Below are 19,603 nucleotides of genomic sequence, written 5' to 3' on the forward strand. Positions count from 1 at the left end.
ATCCCTTACATGCACCTCTCCCTCACGTGTTAAATTTCCTATCTGACGCTTTCTCTTCCGGCAAGGCCTACAGAACTATTAACGTATATCGTTCAGCCATTTCCTCGAGTCACTCACCCGTAGATTCTATTCCAATAGGGAAACATCCATTGGTCTGCAAATTAATGAAAGGCATAAAATTCAAAAGACCTCCTAAACCCAAATACCTTTCTACTTGGGATGTTTCCATCCTCTTAAATTTTCTTAACTCCTGGGGCGATAACGAGAATCTGTCTTTTAAACATCTATCCTTCAAACTAACGGTACTACTTTGTCTTATCTCCCTCAAAAGAGTAGCGGATGTAAAAGCCCTAGATATATCCCGTAGACAATTCTCCCCCCAGGGCGTTCGATTTTCCATTTTCAGACGCACAAAGACCAACTTACATTCGGTCTTCTATCCGGCCTTTCCCTTCAACCCAAACCTTTGTGTAGTCCAATGTCTAAAAACCTATGAAACTAAATCACACCCTTTTAGAGACCCTGTCTCATCCCAATTACTGATTTCCTACTGCAAACCCTTCCATCCAGTTTCCTCACCCACCTTAGCTAGATGGGTGAGACAAACCATGGATTTAGCAGGCATTGACATTTCCATATTTGGCGCCCACTCCACCAGAGGCGCTATGGCCACTAAGGTATTTCAATCAGGTGGTTCACTATCAGATTTAATGCGAACAGCAAACTGGTCTTCAGAATCCACCTTTAAGAATTTCTATTTTAAACCTGAATCTCATGTGTCTATGAATGCATTATAACTATAGGTTGTATGTTTATCTAATGCTAGGGTACACAGCTTTGAACTAGCATAATATGAGCCTCCTGTTTGCCATAAAATTGGAGATTTTCCTACCCTCTGGGACGGAAAATATAGATTTTATTAAAAACAGGAGGCGAGTATTATCCCACCCTAATACCCTACCCTTAGAGATTTATCTTGTTCTTACATAATGTATTCTTTTTTCAGCTTAAATACGCCTATTCTACGGTGGACTTCATGACATATTGAAGTATAAGTTTCCAGTTCAAGTTACCCCGATTAGCCTCCAGTTCAAGTGGTTTCCAGTCTAGTTTATCATCAAGAAAAAGAGGAAGAGCATCATCTACACCTCACCTTTATAGCGTACTCTGTTACCTGATTGGACAGTCTACCTATGTTCATTTGCATATCCATCTGTGTAACGTTTTTTCTTTTCATTAACTCTCTTGCTGCTGGTTGACAGTAAAGAAAGATTATAGCATAATACTCGCCTCCTGTTTTTAATAAAATCTATATTTTCCGTCCCAGAGGGTAGGAAAATCTCCAATTATTGTTTTGTAATTTGCTTAATGGCCTTTAATTGAAGGTCAACAAGCTAAGCCTACAAATTTGGTATGTATCATTTATAATCGACACAAAATTTCTCAAGCTCAAAGAGTACCTCAATTTCTTTTTCCTTTTCTCTGCAGTTTTTTAGTTCACAATGAAATCGGTGCATTTCTGGAGGACCAATGGACTTCTCTGTTGCTTCCAAGAGCTCAGTTTTAGATAGTTTGGCAAATTCTCCAACTTTATCCTAAATATATATATATATATATATAAAAAAAAAAAAAGTAACATTGATAAAAATCACCATTAAAGAAACCACATAGAAGAGCCACTTACTTATTAAGGACATACCAGTATAGTAAAGCCAAACTAAACTAGTGTATCATTTATAACCAAGGAAGCTGCCATCTTAGCCTTTCTTTGATCTGCAGTTGCCAGGGTGCTGCACAGGTGACCAATTATGACACTTGAGGGTTTGACAATTTGGTTGACAGCAAAAGCACCTGTGACAGTTATCACTCACAGCATGTCTAGAATGTAACAGTTTTTTTTTAACCACTTAAGGACCGGAACCAATATGCTGCTAAATGACCCAAGGGGTTTTTACAATTCGGCACTGCGTCGCTTTAACAGACAATTGCGCGGTCGTGCGACGTGGCTGCCAAACAAAATTGGCGTCCTTTTTTCCCCACAAATAGAGCTTTCTTTTGGTGGTATTTGATCACCTCTGCGGTTTTTATTTTTTGCGCTATAAACAAAAATAGAGCGACAATTTTGAAAAAAAACAACAATATTTTTTACTTTTTGCTATAATAAATATCCCCCAAAAACATATATAACATTTTTTTTTCCCCTCAGTTCAGGCCGATACGTATTCTGCTACCTATTTTTGGTAAAAAAAAAAAAACGCAATAAGCGTTTATCGATTGGTTTGCGCAAAATTTATAGCGTTTACAAAATAGGGGATAGTTTTATTATTTTTTTTTACTACTAATGGCAGCGATTAGCGATTTTTTTCGTGACTGCGACATTATGGCGGACACTTCGGACAATTTTTAATCATTTTTGGGACATTGTCATTTTCACAGCAAAAAATGCATTTAAATTGCATTGTTTATTGTGAAAATGACAGTTGCAGTTTGGGAGTTAACCACAGGGGGCGCTGTAGGAGTTAGGGTTCACCTAGTGTGTGTTTACAACTGTAGGGGGGTGTGGCTGTAGGACTGACGTCATCGATCGAGTCTCCCTATAAAAGGGATCACTCGATCGATGCAGCCGCCACAGTGAAGCACGGGAAAGCCGTGTTTACATACGGCTCTCCCCGTTCTTCAGCTCCGGGGAGCGATTGCGAGGGGGTGGCTAGAAACGAATAGCCGCGCCCTCGTCCCGGATCGCTCCTGAAGCCACGGGAACCGCCGCATGTACCGGGGGGGTCCCGATCGGACCCCCGACCCACGTCTAGGTAGGGACGTACAGGAACGCCAATGTGCCTGTCCGTGCCATTCTGTATGTATATGTACATGCGGCGGTCCGGAAGTGGTTAAACAGTTAAATAGATAGGTTTAGTACTGCTTTAATCACTTCTCGCCCAGCCTATAGCAAGATGATGCCTGGGCAGGACTTTCGTTGAGCCGGGTGGACATCACGTGACGTCGTCCTGCACCGCGCCGCTTGCACAGCTGTGCCATCCATCGCCGGCTGTGTCCACTAGACAAAGCTAATAACTGATCACTGTATAAGGCCGCTGCCAGGTACCATGTGACCGCTGTAACAAATCACAGCAGGTCACATGATAGTTGTAAACAATAGATGGCTTTCTTTTAAGCCATCCATTGTGTACAATTGTGTTGTTAGCTGTGATTAGTCACAGTGATCACATGGCACAGACTGGGCCAATCACAACCCAGCTGTGCCATGTGATCAGTTATGGCCAATCACAGCTCATCACAACAAAACAAACTGAATGAATCAAGTGTCTGCTTATAGCATTGCTATAAGAAAACATAATGTGTAAAAAAGGAAACATAATTGAAAATGTTTTTTTTTTTTTTCCCCCGTACTGTCACCAGTCCGTGTCCCTGATCATTGCCACACCAGTTATATTATGACTAGGTACTGCACTGGTGACAGTAATAAATACATTTCCAATAAATTACAACTTCAAAAAACTCACCATGCCTCTTACTAAATACCTTGGACTGTCTATATTCCAAAAAGTGGCAATTTGGGGGATATCTGTACTCTCCTGACATTTTTGGGCCTCAAGAAATGAGATTGGCGTCAGAGGGAGGGGCCTGATGAGGGCGCTCGTCGGGACGCGCTGCTAGCACGCTGCTGGCTGTGATGAGCTCCGAGGGCTCCATGGATTGCTCGGGCGCGCACTAGGCTGTGTCCCTTCCTTTCCCCCCCGCCGTGCCCCCCCCCCCCCCGCTCCCTCTATCTCTCGTTCTGCCGGCCGGATGCGCTGTTGTGCTGCCTTGTGCTGCGCTGTGGAGAGCGGTTGTGAGGATCGTGAAGACCCCCCAGGAGACGTGAGTTAGTGAGCTCCGACGCTCACAGGTACTGGAGGAGCCGAGGGGCTCGGGCTCTGTGTGCTGGGCGAGTGCTGGGCGCGCTGTACGGTCGGGGGAGCTGAGGAGCTGAGGAGCGGTGAGGAAACTGCGGTCTGCAATCTGCAGACTGCAGTCTGTTCCGTCTGCTACAGGCTGTATTAGGTGGTGAGAGCCCCCTGGTGTGTCGGTGTGTCGGCGCGGTTCAGCATACAGAGTTGCAGAGTACCTCAGTGAGAGAAGCAGCAGCTGACCACTGACCACTGATTATTGCTAGATTTTTGATAAACTGCTGATAGACTGCCGTGTGCTGGACTACAGAAGGACAGTGAGTGTCATTTTTTATTGCTGGTTTCCATTCTCAGTATTGTATTCATTGCATTCATTGATAAAACCTATATGCTACCTGGATGTCAATTGCCTTCTGCTAACCATACAAAGGCATACAAAGGCATACAGGGCATATACAAAGGCATATACAAAGGCATCATAGTGAATGTGGTTACAGCGGCAGCGGATTGCTGGTGGAGGAGGATAGACGGAAGACTGACGTCGGCCTAGTTGGCCCAGTGTTGTCTTATGCTATTTGGTGCTGTCTAGTGCTATCTGGTGCGATCTCATACACCAACCATTTGTCAACTGTAAAATTGTTCTCCAGCAAGCGATGATAAGAGCTGAAATGGTTGGCCGTTTTAAGGCCGTTGAAGACTGTCACTAACAAAATGCTAATATAGATACTAACTATCAGCCAACCACAAGCTAACCATACTAATTATACAGCAACTGTATGCAAATATAAGTAACCATAAGTAACAATAAGTCATCTGTAAGGATTACAATTATAAGCGACGGAGTGGTGATCAGCGTATCAGGAGACAGCGCACTATAGGGCACTTTAGTGAGCGAGGCTGAAGCTGAAGCAGAAACCGAAGTGGATAGCGAGAGTGGACTGCCACTTTAAGGGATCACAAGGGGCGTGGGGTGTGTGGGGAATAGTGTGCCAGAACAGTGTGCGGGGAGACGTAGCTTTTTTTTTTTTTTTTTTTTTTTTTTTTTTTTTTTTTTTCCTGCCTCTTACCACCCCCCAGCTTAAGCTCAAGCTCACCTACCACCTACCAGCCCACATTGCTCCTACAGTCCGCAGGCTCTCACTACACTTTAAATACCAGAGGATGGGAGACGACTGAGCAGGAGAAGTGAGATAAGGGAGAAAGAGAAAAATTTGAGGAAAACAAAGGACACCTTTCTATCTTCAGAGGTCTATCAACTGAATATAGGAAATGAGAGGCCGCCCAGTAAGAGGTGCGGTGGCTAAGGACCCCAAAATAAGTGCCAGCCCTGGCACCATAAAAAAATACATGACACAAGACACGTCCAAAGATTGCCCTAGCGAAACATCTGGGGCCAAAAGTAGATCATCACTGGGCCAACAAAAAAACGGACAGAGAAGGTACTCAGAATCAGTGACAATCAGAGAGTCTGAGGAAGATGTTGCAGGACCTCTCGGTGCCACCCATAAAGACCTTCCCCCATCAAAAACTGAGCTATTAGAAATGTTTTCGCGACTAGAATTATCAATCTCACGCATGGAGCTCTCGCTAAAAAATGAAATAACGATAGTACACGAAGACATGAGTCACTTACTGAGAAGAGTGGAAGAAACCGAAGAAAAACTGGATAGCCAAGCAGCTGAGATGTCAGAGTTAAAAATGCAAATGAAGGAACTACAAATAGAACAAAGGAATTTGAGGTATCGTTTGGAAGACCAAGAAAACCGGAACCGGAGGAAAAATTTGCGGATCCGGGGCCTACCAGACCTGGAAGGAGAAGATCTCCAAGTAAAACTCGATAAACTTTTCGGCCCCATCCTGTGTAAAACGGAAACGGAAAAAATCAAATTTGAAAGATTTCATCGGATCAGAAAACCGACTGAATTGGCAGCCGGAATTCCCAGAGACGTGATCGCAAGATTTCACAATTTCCAAGATAAAGAACAGATATGGCAGCGTCTTAAAACTATCAGGCCGGTTACATTCAATGAGACTGAATTACAGATTTTTCCGGACCTTGCCACCGAGACCCTCTCTAGAAGGAGATTATTAAAACCATTACTCGAACATTTAAAAGCACATGGTATCCAATATTCCTGGGGTTACCCAGCGTGTTTAATCGGGAAGAAGGAGGGCAGGTCCGCGACCTTAAGGTTCCCTGAAGAGATGACTAAGTTTTGTAAGAGACTAGACATTCCATTGATAGAGATACCTGGATGGAATGAACCACAAGAGAAGACATCACCAATACCAGGTCATCAGACATGGAACCTCATCCCAGGAAACAAAAGAGGAAGATAATCAGGAAAAAATCCACATAGGATGAATAGGGGGGGAGATGCGGGGGGGGGGGGGTTAGGGGGGGATGGGGGGGGACTGGCTGGTGTGGGCCTGGGGGCTTCGGGGGTCCTGGGGCTACTCACCCACCCACAACCCCCGGCTGGGGGGGGGGTGGGGGCAGTTCCGGATGTGGTCGCACTTACAGAGCTCAACCTCCGGGGCGAGAACCGTGGGCCGGGTGGTGCAGGTTGGCCACGGATCCAGGTGCCTATTTTAGGCCGTAATGCCCCTATTGGTGGGGGAAGGGAGGGAGGGGGGGAGGGTTAGGGTGAATATCGGGGTCTTAGCACAGAGTATATGGGGGGAGGTGGGGGGGTGCGGGAGAGGGTTTGGGTGGGAGTATCTCCGGTCTGCAGTATTAGAAATAAGCTGCCTGTTGTGGCTTTGCTCTGATGCCTATTGGAAATCCTATCCATGTAAGATGACGAGTGACATGACTCAACTGATAGAACTATGGGAACCTTAAAAATACTCTCATATAATGTAAGGGGATTAAATTCCACGTTAAAAAGGGGTAATATTTTAAGAGAAATCAAACATCTTAAAGCAGACATAGTACTCATACAAGAGACACATATCTCGCAGGAGTCAAACCTTAAAATAAGTTCTCCGGAATATCCACTATGGTTTTATGGAGACTCACCGACTAAATTAGCAAAGGGGGTTGCCATAGGGTTTGCTAAGGAAGTTAGATTCGTCCTGGCAGAGAGAAAAGTGGATCCCGAGGGGCGGTATCTCCTACTTAGAGGAAAAATAAACGAAGTGGACTATTCTATTGCAAACATTTACTGCCCAAATAAGAACTCCATGAGATTTCTAAGGGGGGTCATTGATATGTTTATGGACTTTAGGATAGGCAAGGTAGTTGTGGCGGGTGACATGAATCTCTGCCTAGATCCGGACCTCGATTCTACGTCCCGTGCACAGCGGACTGGAGATGTACAAAGAAAATTACTTAAAAAAAAATTACATCAACTCCAATTGATAGACGTTTGGAGAATTCAGCATCCGAAAATACGAGATTATTCATTCTACTCCGCTGTGCACGGGACGTACTCTAGGATTGATTTTTTTTTAGTGGATCATAGCTCACTGGATGTAGTGACAAGTTCGGGAATTGGGATAACGACCCTGTCGGATCATGCGCCAGTTTCAATCAACTTAAAAAACGAGGGAACCCCTAAAAGTAATACCAAATGGAGACTTAATGAGGATTTAATACAGGACGAAGAGGTTGTAGTAAGGATAAAACAGGAATTGGAATGGTATTTTAAGACAAACTGTTCCGAACATATGTCGGAATCAATAGTTTGGGAGGCTCACAAGGCCTATATTAGGGGCATACTGATCGCAATAGGATCAGCGAAAAAAAAAAGAAACTAAAAAAAAATATGATGAGCTATATAAAACTATCTTGGATCTTGAACAGATCCATAAACTAACAGGCGAGCAGGAAGCAGATCGTACCATTATCTTAAAAAGAGAGGAATTAAGAGATCTCATTGAATATGATAATAGAGCGGCATCCTTCAGACGTAAGAAAGAGAAATATCAATTGGGGGACTTGTCCGGTAAATACCTAGCAAAAAGGTTTCAAAACAAATTTAAGAGTAATTATATAGAAAATATTCAAACAGGCAAAGGGAGTAAGGTATACACAACATCAGAAATAGCAAGAGAATTTCAAGAATACTATGGGAAGTTGTACTCGATATCGCAAGGGGATACTTCAGAAAAAACAAAAAGGAGAAGTGTTAATATAAAAAAATTCTTAAGTAACACATGTTTAAATAAAATACCAGAGGACAAAATTAGTTTTCTAGAAGAACCTATAACGGAAATGGAAATTCGTAATAATTTAAAGGAGTTACCAAAGGGGAAAAGCCCAGGCCCCGATGGGCTAACAACTGCATACTATCAAAAGTTCAGTGACATTCTTGTCCCCAGGATGTGCTCCTATATAAATGGTATTGGTTTAAATTGGGATATCCGTCAAGAGGCTTTGGAAGCTGCCATTACAGTAATCCCTAAGATAGGTAAAGATCCCTCCTTATGTTCTAGTTTTAGACCCATCTCGCTATTAAATGCAGATGTAAAATTGTTCGCCAAAATCCTAGCAGGGAGAATGAAAATAATCATGAAAGATTTAGTACATACTGACCAAGTAGGTTTTGTCCCCGGGAGGGAAGGTAGGGACAACAGCATCAGAACACTTCTGTTGACACAGATAATAAAAGATAGTAAATCCCCAGGTCTACTCCTGTCTATAGATGCCGAAAAGGCTTTCGACAGGGTAGACTGGGGATTTCTATTGAACACATTGGAATTTATCGGGATCGGTCCAAAAATGATGGGGTGGATAAGCGCTTTGTATAAACACCCAACGGCAAGAGTTAAGGTGAACGGGACATTGTCAGGGTCATTCGAAATGTTCAATGGGACTAGACAGGGGTGCCCCCTGTCCCCTCTTTTATTCATTTTATCTTTGGAACCATTGCTGGCCGGGATTAGAAATAACCCCGACATCAGGGGGATTCAAACAAATGATGGGGAACATAAACTCGCAGCGTTCGCCGACGATATTTTATTATATATAACGAATCCAACTATAACACTCCCGAATCTATTAAAAACCCTCAAATTGTATGGAGATGTATCCAACTTTAAAATCAATCCTCTAAAATCAGAAATCCTTAATATTAGCGTGAACGCACAGGATATACGGAGATATAAGCAAGAGTTCCCATTTACCTGGAAAGATACCGAGATAAAATATTTGGGAGTCAATATTACTTCATCCCCTGACTTAATTTACCTGCAGAATTATATACCATTATTAAATGATATTAAAAAAGACCTAAAGAGAATTGCACTGAGACAAAGATCCCTACTAGGGAGAATAAACTGTTTTAAAATGTTTACACTCCCTAAGATACTATATATAATGCAAATGTTACCAATTGCATTACCGGGTGTCTATTTTAAAATACTAAAACAGTTACTAAATAGGTTCATATGGCGAAACAAAAAGGTGCGCATAAGTATGGAGGTGTTAACTAGAGATAAGGAACATGGTGGTCTGGGGGTACCGGATATTTACACATATTATAGGGCTATACACATGGCACGGGTGATCGATTGGGTCAGAGATAACAAAGAGAAAAGGTGGGTGAGAATAGAAAGTTGTTCAAATAAGTCACGGTTAGGAAAAGAGATTTGGATACCGCCACATTTTAGACAAATAAATCCGCACATGCACCAAATCACATTGGCATCCACGTTTATATGGGATAGGGCACATAAAAAACATCGATGGGGCTATAATTCCCCACTAATCCCTCTATATGACACACTTTTTTTTATACCAGGGAAAATGGACCTGTTTGGTAATTGGATTAAAAAACCACATGCACAATTAAAAGATATATTAAAAGATGGCAAAATTCTTACCTACCAGGAACTAAGTAAAAAAAAAGATTTGTTTGAGTTGAACAGGTGGCGATACCAGCAGTTGACGCATTTCGTGGATTCCCTCCCCTCCCCCCTGAGATCAGATAGACACTTGCTTCCTTTGGAGCGCCTGTGTTCCGCCCCAGGGGGAAGGGGCGCGATTTCCGCAATTTATAAAATATTGATGCGATTAAAAGACCCCGGCCTCCCTCATTATATTAATAAATGGGAAGAGGAATTGGGAACGGGTAAAACCGAGATAGAGGTCAGGAAAATATTAGAAAGGACCCATACGACCTCATTTAATTGTGCACTGATCGAAATGAATTTCAAGTGTTTAGCACGATGGTATATAACCCCGGCCATAGCACACCGTTATCAAGACGACACCTCCAAAAATTGCTGGAGGGGCTGTCTTGAAGTGGGAACTATGTCACATATATGGTGGACCTGCCCAAAAATCAAAACATACTGGAATAATATATTATTGGTAATTGAGGAGATAACCGGAATTAAAATACCTCCTGATCCATGGGTCTGCTTGTTCCATGGGACAGAAATGTCAACTAAACAGTACATGAGAACTTTACTTCCTCACGTACTAGATGCAGCAAAGAGTCTGATTCCCAAACAATGGAAGGACCCTATGAGCCCGACAGAGAAGAGTTGGTTTTGCAGAATCAATGACATATATTATGCTGAACAGCTCAGGTTTTTGGGAGAGGAAGGAGAAGGCGGATTTAAACGAAAATGGCAGGACTGGGCCAACTTTAAACTTACACCAAGGTATATTGACAGGATGATCAGATGATTTGACATAGAGTAGGAAGATTATCGGGCAAAGAGTGATTCAATAGGAGACTGACTTCCGGAGGTAGGGGAGGGTGGGTAGGTGGGGAGAAGGGCGGGGGGTGACATGAGGGTGGGATGAGGGTTTGTTTGGCTTGGGGAAACTAATGTACCTATCTTTGTATTTAAGTATTTTTTTTTTCCTCCCTCTTCTTTTGTATATTAACTGATATATATTAAAAAAAAAAAAAAAAAAAAAAAAAAAAAAAAAGAAAAGGGGAAGAAAATGAAATGAATAGATAAATAAATTTTCCAACCATGATGCGAACTAAGGAGACTGCGAAATGAACGCAAATTGATTGAATATCCTGAAAGTTCTCTGAGGCGGAAAAAAAAAAAAATAAAAAAGAAAAAAAAAAAAAAAAAGAAAAGGGGAAGAAAATGAAATGAATAGATAAATAAATTTTCCAACCATGATGCGAACTAAGGAGACTGCGAAATGAACGCAAATTGATTGAATATCCTGAAAGTTCTCTGAGGCGGAAAAAAAAAAAAAAAAAAAAAAAAAAAAAAAAAAGAAATGAGATTGGCCAGATCATCATGATCAGACATTGATCATTTTTCAGATATATACCATAGTTTGTGGACTCTATAAAACGTTCCTACAGACTAAATAATATACAAATGATTTGGTTATTTTCACCAAAGGAATGTAGCAGAATACATTTTGGCTGAAAGTTATGAGGAACAATTATTATTTGCAACATTTTATACAGTGGGGATCGAAAGTTTGGGCACCCCAGGTAAAAATTTGTATTAATGTGCATAACAAAGCCAAGGAAAGATGTAAAAAATCTCCAAAAGGCATCAAATTACAGATTAGACATTCTTATATGTCAAAAAAAGTTAGATTTTATTTCCATCATTTACACTTTCAAAAATTACAGAAAACAAAAAAAATGGCGTCTGCAAAAGTTTGGGCACCCTGCAGAATTTATAGCATGCACTGCCCCCTTTGCAAAGCTGAGACCTGCCAGTGTCATGGAATGTTCTCAATCATCGTCTGGGAAGACCAGTTGATGTCAATCTCAAAGGTTTTAAATGCCCAGACTCATCTGACCTTGCCCCAACAATCAGCACCATGGGTTCTTCTAAGCAGTTGTCTAGAAAACTGAAACTGAAAATAGTTGACACTCACAAAGCTGGAGAAGGCTATAAGAAGATAGCAAAGCTTTTTCTTTTCAGATGTCAATATGCGCTGTTCGGAATGTAATTAAGAAATGGCAGTCATCAGGAACAGTGGAAGTTAAAGCAAGATCTGGAAGACCAAGAAAAATATCAGACAGAACAGTTCGCAGGAGTGTGAGAAAAGCAATTCAAAACCCATGCTTTGACTGCACGATCCCTCCAGAAAGATCTGGCAGACACTGGAGTTGTGGTACACTATTCCACTATAAAGAGATACAGTGCCTTGTTAAAGTATTCGGCCCCCTTGAACTTTGCGACCTTTTGCCACATTTCAGGCTTCAAACAAAGATATTTTTTTTTTTATAAAACTAACTTTTTTTGAAGAATCAACAAGTGGGACACAATCATGAAGTGGAACGAAATTTATTGGATAGTTCAAACTTTAACAAATAAAAACACTGAAAAATTGGGCGTGCAAAATTATTTAGCCCCCTTAAGTTAATACTTTGTAGCGCCACCTTTTGCTGCGATTACAGCTGTAAGTCGCTTGGGGTATGTCTCTATCAGTTTGGCACATCGAGAGACTGACATTTTTGCCCATTCCTCCTTGCAAAACAGCTTGAGCTCAGTGAGGTTGGATGGAGAGCGTTTGTGAACAGCAGTTTTCAGTCCTTTCCACAGATTCTCGATTGGATCAGGTCTGGACTTTGACTTGGCCATTCTAACACCTGGATATGTTTATTTGTGAACCATTCCATTGTAGATTTTGCTTTATGTTTTGGATCATTGTCTTGTTGGAAGACAAATCTCCATCCCAGTCTCAGGTCTTTTGCAGACTCCATCAGGTTTTCTTCCAGAATGGTCCTGTATTTGGCTCCATCCATCTTCCCATCAATTTTAACCATCTTCCCTGTCCCTGCTGAAGAAAGGCTCTTGGCTGGCTACAAAAAGTGGTTACAAGCTGTGATACTTGCCAAAGGGGGCAGTACAAGATATTAAATCTGCAGGAGGCCCAAACTTTTGCAGACACAATTTTTTTGTTTTCTGTAATTTTGAAAGTGTAAATGATAGAAAAAAAATCTTACTTTTTTTGACATATTATAAGAATGTCTAATCTGTAATTTGATGCCTTTTGGAGATTTTTCCATCTTTCCTTGGCTTCGTTATGCACATTAATACAAATTTTTACCTGAGGTGCCCAAACTTTCGATCCCCACTGTAAAGCCCCATACACACTATCAGTTTTCCTGCAGGTTTTTGTCTTCAGGTTTACCAAAACCATCTAATATGAGGTCAAACCTTAAGAGTTTTAATTTGTATGCAATCAGGCAGGCCATTGTACTACATGGTTTTGGTAAACCTGAGGAGAAAAACCTGCAGGAAAACTGATAGTGTGTATGAGGCATTACAGAAACAAAGAAAAACACATTTTCAAAATTTCTGAGTTTTTTTTCATTTATTTAGAAAAAAAAAAAACAGTGGTGAATAGATTCCACCAAAAAAAAAGCTCCATTTGTGTGAACAAAGTGATTAAACATTTAGTTTGGGTACTGCATTACATGACTGCGCAATTGTCATTCAAATTGTGACAGCGCTGAAAATTGGCCTGGGCAGGAAGAGGGTAAAGGTGCCTGGTATTGAAGTGGTTAATAAAGATTTCTCAAAGACCTATTAACAGCTACAATTATTGATGTTGACAATTTTTGCTGAAATATCAAGGTGTTTGCTATTCTATAATAGACACAGTTGAAGATTTTCACATACCTGTGGCAGAAACTGACAAAGATTTCCTACTTGGATGTTCATTGCAGCCACCTGTTCTTCGACCGATTTTAGGGTGGCACTCCTTCCATTAATGTACCATGTTGACTGGTTATTCGATACTTGAATTTCACGTGTTATGATCAGATTCCCAGATGGTTTGAACCTAGAGTAGCAAGTACATTTCTTTGAACAGTGAAAACTTAGCCTTATCAATAGAGTTCATAAATAAAAATGCATTTACAAGCACTTGAAATTTAAAGGGAACCCTGAAGTACACATACTTATAACACCATAGGCTCAGTTCACCAACAGTATAAAAGTCCTTTTTTTTTTTTGGTATCCAAGGCAAAAAATAGTATTTAACCCTTACGGTGCAGGAGGATCTCAACTGCAAGGTTATTTTCTTTTCCTTGGAGTTCAGCTTTAACTGTTGCAAGCCGTATCCTGCAGTTACTGTAAATGGATGTAGTGCCCTTCTCTAGTTAGTCTGTTGGGCTAAATGTAGTTGATGGCTTTACTGTAGCCAGTGGGGCAGTGATCCATTGTTTTTGTCTGGACAGGGCTTTCTAAGCTGGGTGTTCAATTTCTCCTAACTGCTTATGTTCTTCCTCTGCTAGGAGGGTTACAGTTTTTCTAGGGCTGCCGCTTCTGAGAGGCAGCTAGTGTGACACAAGAGTTTGGGCCTCAGTTGGTGCCGAGCAGAGGGCCTAAAGAAGATTGCTGGAGGGCACTTGTCTGGAGTTCTGGACTGAAGAAGGATTTTTTTTTTGTCTCCCTCACTGAAGAGAGTCAGTCATGTGGAAGCTGGGGGCTGTCAGCTCCTGGGACATTGTGAGTAAGACCTGGTTTTGGGATTTGTGCCTGTAGCTATAAGGATTTGTGCGAGGAAGTTTGCCCCCCCCCCCCTGTTGATTTGTGCTATCCTTTTGGAATATGCTGAACCCCTAAACATCCTCATGTCCAAGTTTCTTCAATACATTTTACAAAAAGACATCAATAGATATGAGGGAAAAAGTACCACAAAATGAAAAGGAACAGATTCATGAACCTTGGCTCCCATGGATTTCATCATTAAAATTTATAGATTTAGCACTAATCTTTAATCCTTTTAACAGTATAAAATTATATATATATATACATACATACATACATACACACACACACACACACACACACACACACACACACACACACACACACACACACACACACACACACACACACACACATATATATATATATATATATACACACACACACACACACATATACATACTGTAGGAAAGGTTAAAAATTAGTGCTAAATCTATAAGTGTCGATGATTAAATAAACAGTAGCCAATATATTATATACACATACATACAAATTCCACAATAAGCTAGGCACATTTCCACCCATTGGATGCCATTTTTAGGGTTTGGTTGGCAGCCATATTAAGGCAATCCATCCCAGAGAGGGGTAACTATAGTTTCTTATTCGCTTGATGATTTTTGTTTGTTTTCCGGTTGCAATCATTTTGCTGGGTTATATGAAATCAGGCCTAGCCATTAAATGCAGATTATGGTCTGCCAAATTTCATACAATCAGTTAGGGCATCTACGAGAGGGAACTAATCGTCGATATAATTTGGTATACATATATGTGATCATTTAGAAATTCATTTTGAATATAATCTTAAGCCTCGTACACACAATCGGATATCTGATGGAATCTAATCCGATGGATTTTTTCGTCGGATATCCGATAAAGCTGACTTTCATCAGTCTTGCTTACACACCATCAGTCAAAAATCAGACCGTGCCAAAACGCGGTGACCTAAAACACTACGACGTGCAGAGAAAAATGAAGTTCAATGCTTCCGAGCATGCGTCGACTTGATTCCGAGCATGCGTGGATTTTTGACTGATGGACTTCCACACAGATCGTTATTTTCTATCGTTTTTTTTATCCATAGGAAAAATTTAAAACATGTTCTATTTTTTTCCACCGATGGAAAACAAACCGATGGGGCCCACACACAATCGGATTGTCCGATGAAAACAGTCCATCGGTCTGTTTTCATCGGACAAACCGATCGTGTGTACAGGGCTTTAGTGTGTGTGTCACAATCTCAATTTCACCGTTATTAATGGTGTTTGTGTTTGACTTCTTGTAAAAAAAAAAAAAAAAAAGGTTGCACAAAAACAGACAAAATGTGAATCATAACAACCGTGGTTGTGTTTGAGTCAAGTTGGCCACACAGCCATGCACACTAAGGCCCCTTTCACACCAGCGGACCGTATGTCCGCTTTTTCATCCATCTTTTTTTACAGATGAAAAAGGGACATACATTAATCCCTACGAGATGGCGGGTGTCAGCGGATGAACATCCTATTTTTCCATCCGTCTGCAGAGCAGATCGGGTGAACACAGACAGGCGGTTCGTGTTCATCCGATCCCCCATAGGGGAGAGCGGAGATCTGACAGGGCGGTCCCTGCACACAGTGTGCAGGGACCGCCCTGTCATCTGCCGGATCAGCGGGGTTCAATGGAGCGACCCCCACTGAGCAAGCGAATACACATGTACAGATCCTCATGGGATCCGTACATGTGAAAGGGGCCTTAGAAGCGTGGATAGAGAAGCGTCACCTGCCAGGCTAATATATTCAGCAGCCACTGCTCCATAAGTTGCTGAATACCTGAACAGCGCTGTTCAGCCAAAAAATGTCAGACAGACTCCTTCAGCACAAGTTGACTTAAAAATCAACTTTTTTCAGAGCTGAGAGGTACTGACAATTTTAGCAGGAATCAGCAGAAATTGATGTAGTGTATGTGCAGCTTTGGGCATGAAAAGAAAAGCCTGATTTGGAACAAAAAGTGCCTAAGGCAGAAACAGTACCAAGGTGTTGCATATGTTCGTCTTCATATCAAACCATGTGCATCTGTAGAACTCATTGTACCATATGCCAAGGTAGAACACAGGAGCTCATCTTCTCTCCAAGTCAAAATGAGGTCCTACCTGCTCCTGATACTATTGGCCAGCCATTGTAATTCAGCTATTAAATGGCAAAGCATCACTGGCCAACAGAGGCTCTGGAATTTGGTAGTTTAAAAAGTCTCGAGCACAGCCTGGATATGGGATCCAATGGTCTCCAAATGGACATCTGAATCAATTTGAGTACTAAAGCATTATTAGCAGACACCCACGATGTAACGCAAGGCACTTTTGGCCAGATCAGGTTCACTTAGGTCACTCTACGTTTTGATTTCATAAGGTTTGCTCTATCAGCAAGCCTAGACATTTTAATGCAAAAAAAATACTGTGCCAGGAGTATTTGCTGATAGATTAACACATCTAACCTGTTGCTATTAGTTCATAACTTATGATTTATTCTAGGGCCGAAACAACTAATCGATTAAGCGACAATTAATTGATTACTATTTTTATAAATCGATTAATCGGCCAGTAACATAATGGACTTTAAATATTACTTTTATTGATTATTTGCTCTTTTTTTTTACCAATTTTTGTTTTTTAACCCCATTATGTTACTAAACATCTCAGGCCTGGGTCACACCTCTTTGTTTTTTGTTGCTTTTTGCAGAAACACACTACAGTTAAAAAAAAAAAAAAAAATTCCCTATGTGACACATTCACGTCTATGCTTTTTTCAGCTGTTGCGTATTTGGAAAGGACAAGGACTTTTTTTAATGCAAAACAGTGCTTTTTTGGTTCAATATACTTCAATGGAGAAGCTGCAGAAAAGCATGCAATGCATTTTTGAGGCAAATTTGTGTTTTTTATTCTGCCCGACAAAAAACTGGCCAAAAAGAAAAATGTAGAAATGCAAATCGCAACAAAATGTTTTTTTTTTTTTTTTTTTTTTTTTAAGTTATTAACCGATTGATCAAAACAATAAATCGGCCAACTAATCGATTATGAAAATAATCGTTAGTTGCAGCCTTAATTTATTCACAAGTTCCCTTCAAACATGTCAAGTTTTGACTATACGAGTTCCCTGCATTAACACACATCAAAATGTAGCTATTAAAAACCTTACAATTCAAGCTCCACCACGCCTTTTTGACATCCACGCTTCACGTAAAAACCAACCTGAAAAATACAAAATAAAGAGCTTAGGTAGTTTTTATTCCTAAAATGATATGCAATTACCATAGTATCTGTATCACACCAATTTGCTTCCCCACAGCTAGCAATCAGGTTCAAACTCGAAAGGAAGTGAATGAAAGAAGTCCAGGGTAAGTCTTTGTTGACCTTCTTATAAGAATGCTATCTGCTTGGCTATCTCTGTCTCCAACACTTTGAGCTTTTAAATCTGCGTGCCTTTTTCAGATCAATAAAACTATTGCCCTGCATAATCGGTCAAGGTCAGTGCCTAAGAAGTATTAAAAAGGCACTGGGATCCGCATGACAGGCACACAACTAGCATTTTCAGAAGAAATAAGCAATAGTAGCAGACATATACTCCTAACCAAAGGCTTTGTTTAGGGAGAGTGACAGGCCCCCCTGTGGCATGTATCTAGAGCAGTGTTTCTCAACTCCAGTCCTCAAGGCGCCCCAACAGGTCATGTTTTCAGGATTTCCATTATTTTGCACAGGTGATTTGATCAGTTTCACCTGAGGGAAATCCTGAAAACATGACCTGTTGGGGCGCCTTGAGGACTGGAGTTGAGAAACACTGATCTAGAGGTGCTTGCACATACTTGCCTCATGGCCTAACCCCTTTCTGACTTTTGCACAATTGTATTTGCCAGGAGGGATTGCCCATCATTGTCATGGAACAATAAAAATGCAAGGTGTAGGGGTTTAGCAGCAGGTTCCCACACTACCAGAATCTTTCTTGCCTAAAAGGCACATCAGATAAAAACAACACAGAAGGACCTCAACTGCACACAGGCATAAGTATATAAGCGTACACCTATGTGAGGACCATGTTTTACCTGCACGGGATCTTACTTTTCATAGAGCACATTTTGCACTATTGTATTCGATATTAGTTTTATGCAGCACAATGCGAACGATTAGTCGTGTGATCGGATCGCGTGTACGAGGCATAAGGGATAAAGGAATCATTCACACTAGCTCTATTGAGCTATACGTTCATCTTCAGAAATCAAAGCAGACTCAACACAAGGGTACATAGAAAACAACTGTTCACATAACACATTAAAGGTGGGTTGTGTAAAAATACATACATGCACATAACATAAATTTTTACACAGCACAATTCGCTAAACGGCATCATAGTGTACTGCAGTGCACAAAAATGAAGTTTAATTTTGTGAAACATTAAAATTAAAACTATAATAATATTATATACCGTATATTTATAATTCCTTGATATGCAATAACACGACATCACCCTTCACTGCCCATACACAGCTGGATAGGAGGGATGAATGCCCAGGTGATTGCTTCCTCTATATGTCTGCCGCCCCTCCTAAAAAGCTTCTTCTGCTGCCCCCAGGCCCCTGTGCTCTCCCCCACCCACCCCCCCCTAATTGATTTCAGGAACGGAGAGTGGGGAAGGTGCCAGTACATCCGTACCTATCAGTGACTCTGTGCATTCATGACTAAAGCATAGTAAACTGTCAGTAAACTGCCCCCCCCCCCTCCCAAATTGTAAGAAATAATATTGTAAAAAAAAAAAAAATGAAAAACTACACCAGAATCACAACTACCAGAGTCTTGAAGGTCACACTTGCAACTGGGCCCTGGAATTCCGCCACCTGGTATCGGAGGAAAGGGTGAGGGGGCCCTTCATATTTTTTGCACCGGGGGGCCCTGAAGGTTCTAGTTAAGTCTCTGCCCATACACCAGTTAATATGTGTGCGGGCTAGTGTAAACAAACCCCAGTGGTAACACAAGTACTTGTAGTTTAGCACTGTTATGATAGGCTCTTTTTAGGTCGGATCAAGGTTACTTAACCACTTAAAGACCAAGCCTCTTTCTGAGATTTGGTGTTTACAAGTTAAAAAGAGTTTTTTTGCTAGAAAATTACTTAGAACTCCCAAACATTATATATATTTTTTTCTAACACCCTAGAGCAGGGGTGTCAAACTGGCGGCCCTCCAGCTGTTCCAAAACTACAAGTCCCATCATGCCTCTGCCTGTGGGAGTCATG

The 19,603-nt window shown here is 41.2% G+C and overlaps 1 protein-coding gene across 1 annotated transcript in view; it reads right to left on the reverse strand.

Moving 5' to 3' along the window:
* The window catches only part of SMC5 (structural maintenance of chromosomes 5), a 139,077-nt gene that overhangs the window by 100,387 nt on the left and 19,087 nt on the right, over positions 1 to 19,603 (reverse strand). The window contains exons 3-5 of the mRNA XM_040356728.1: positions 17,519 to 17,571; positions 13,479 to 13,641; positions 1,461 to 1,595 (exon numbers count right to left, since the gene is read on the reverse strand). Of these exons, the coding sequence (XP_040212662.1) occupies positions 1,461 to 1,595; positions 13,479 to 13,641; positions 17,519 to 17,571 (351 nt within the window). The remainder of the gene's footprint in view (positions 1 to 1,460; positions 1,596 to 13,478; positions 13,642 to 17,518; positions 17,572 to 19,603) is intronic.

Source organism: Rana temporaria, chromosome 1 (assembly GCF_905171775.1).
Source record: "Rana temporaria chromosome 1, aRanTem1.1, whole genome shotgun sequence".
NCBI classification, from domain to species: Eukaryota; Metazoa; Chordata; class Amphibia; order Anura; family Ranidae; genus Rana; species Rana temporaria.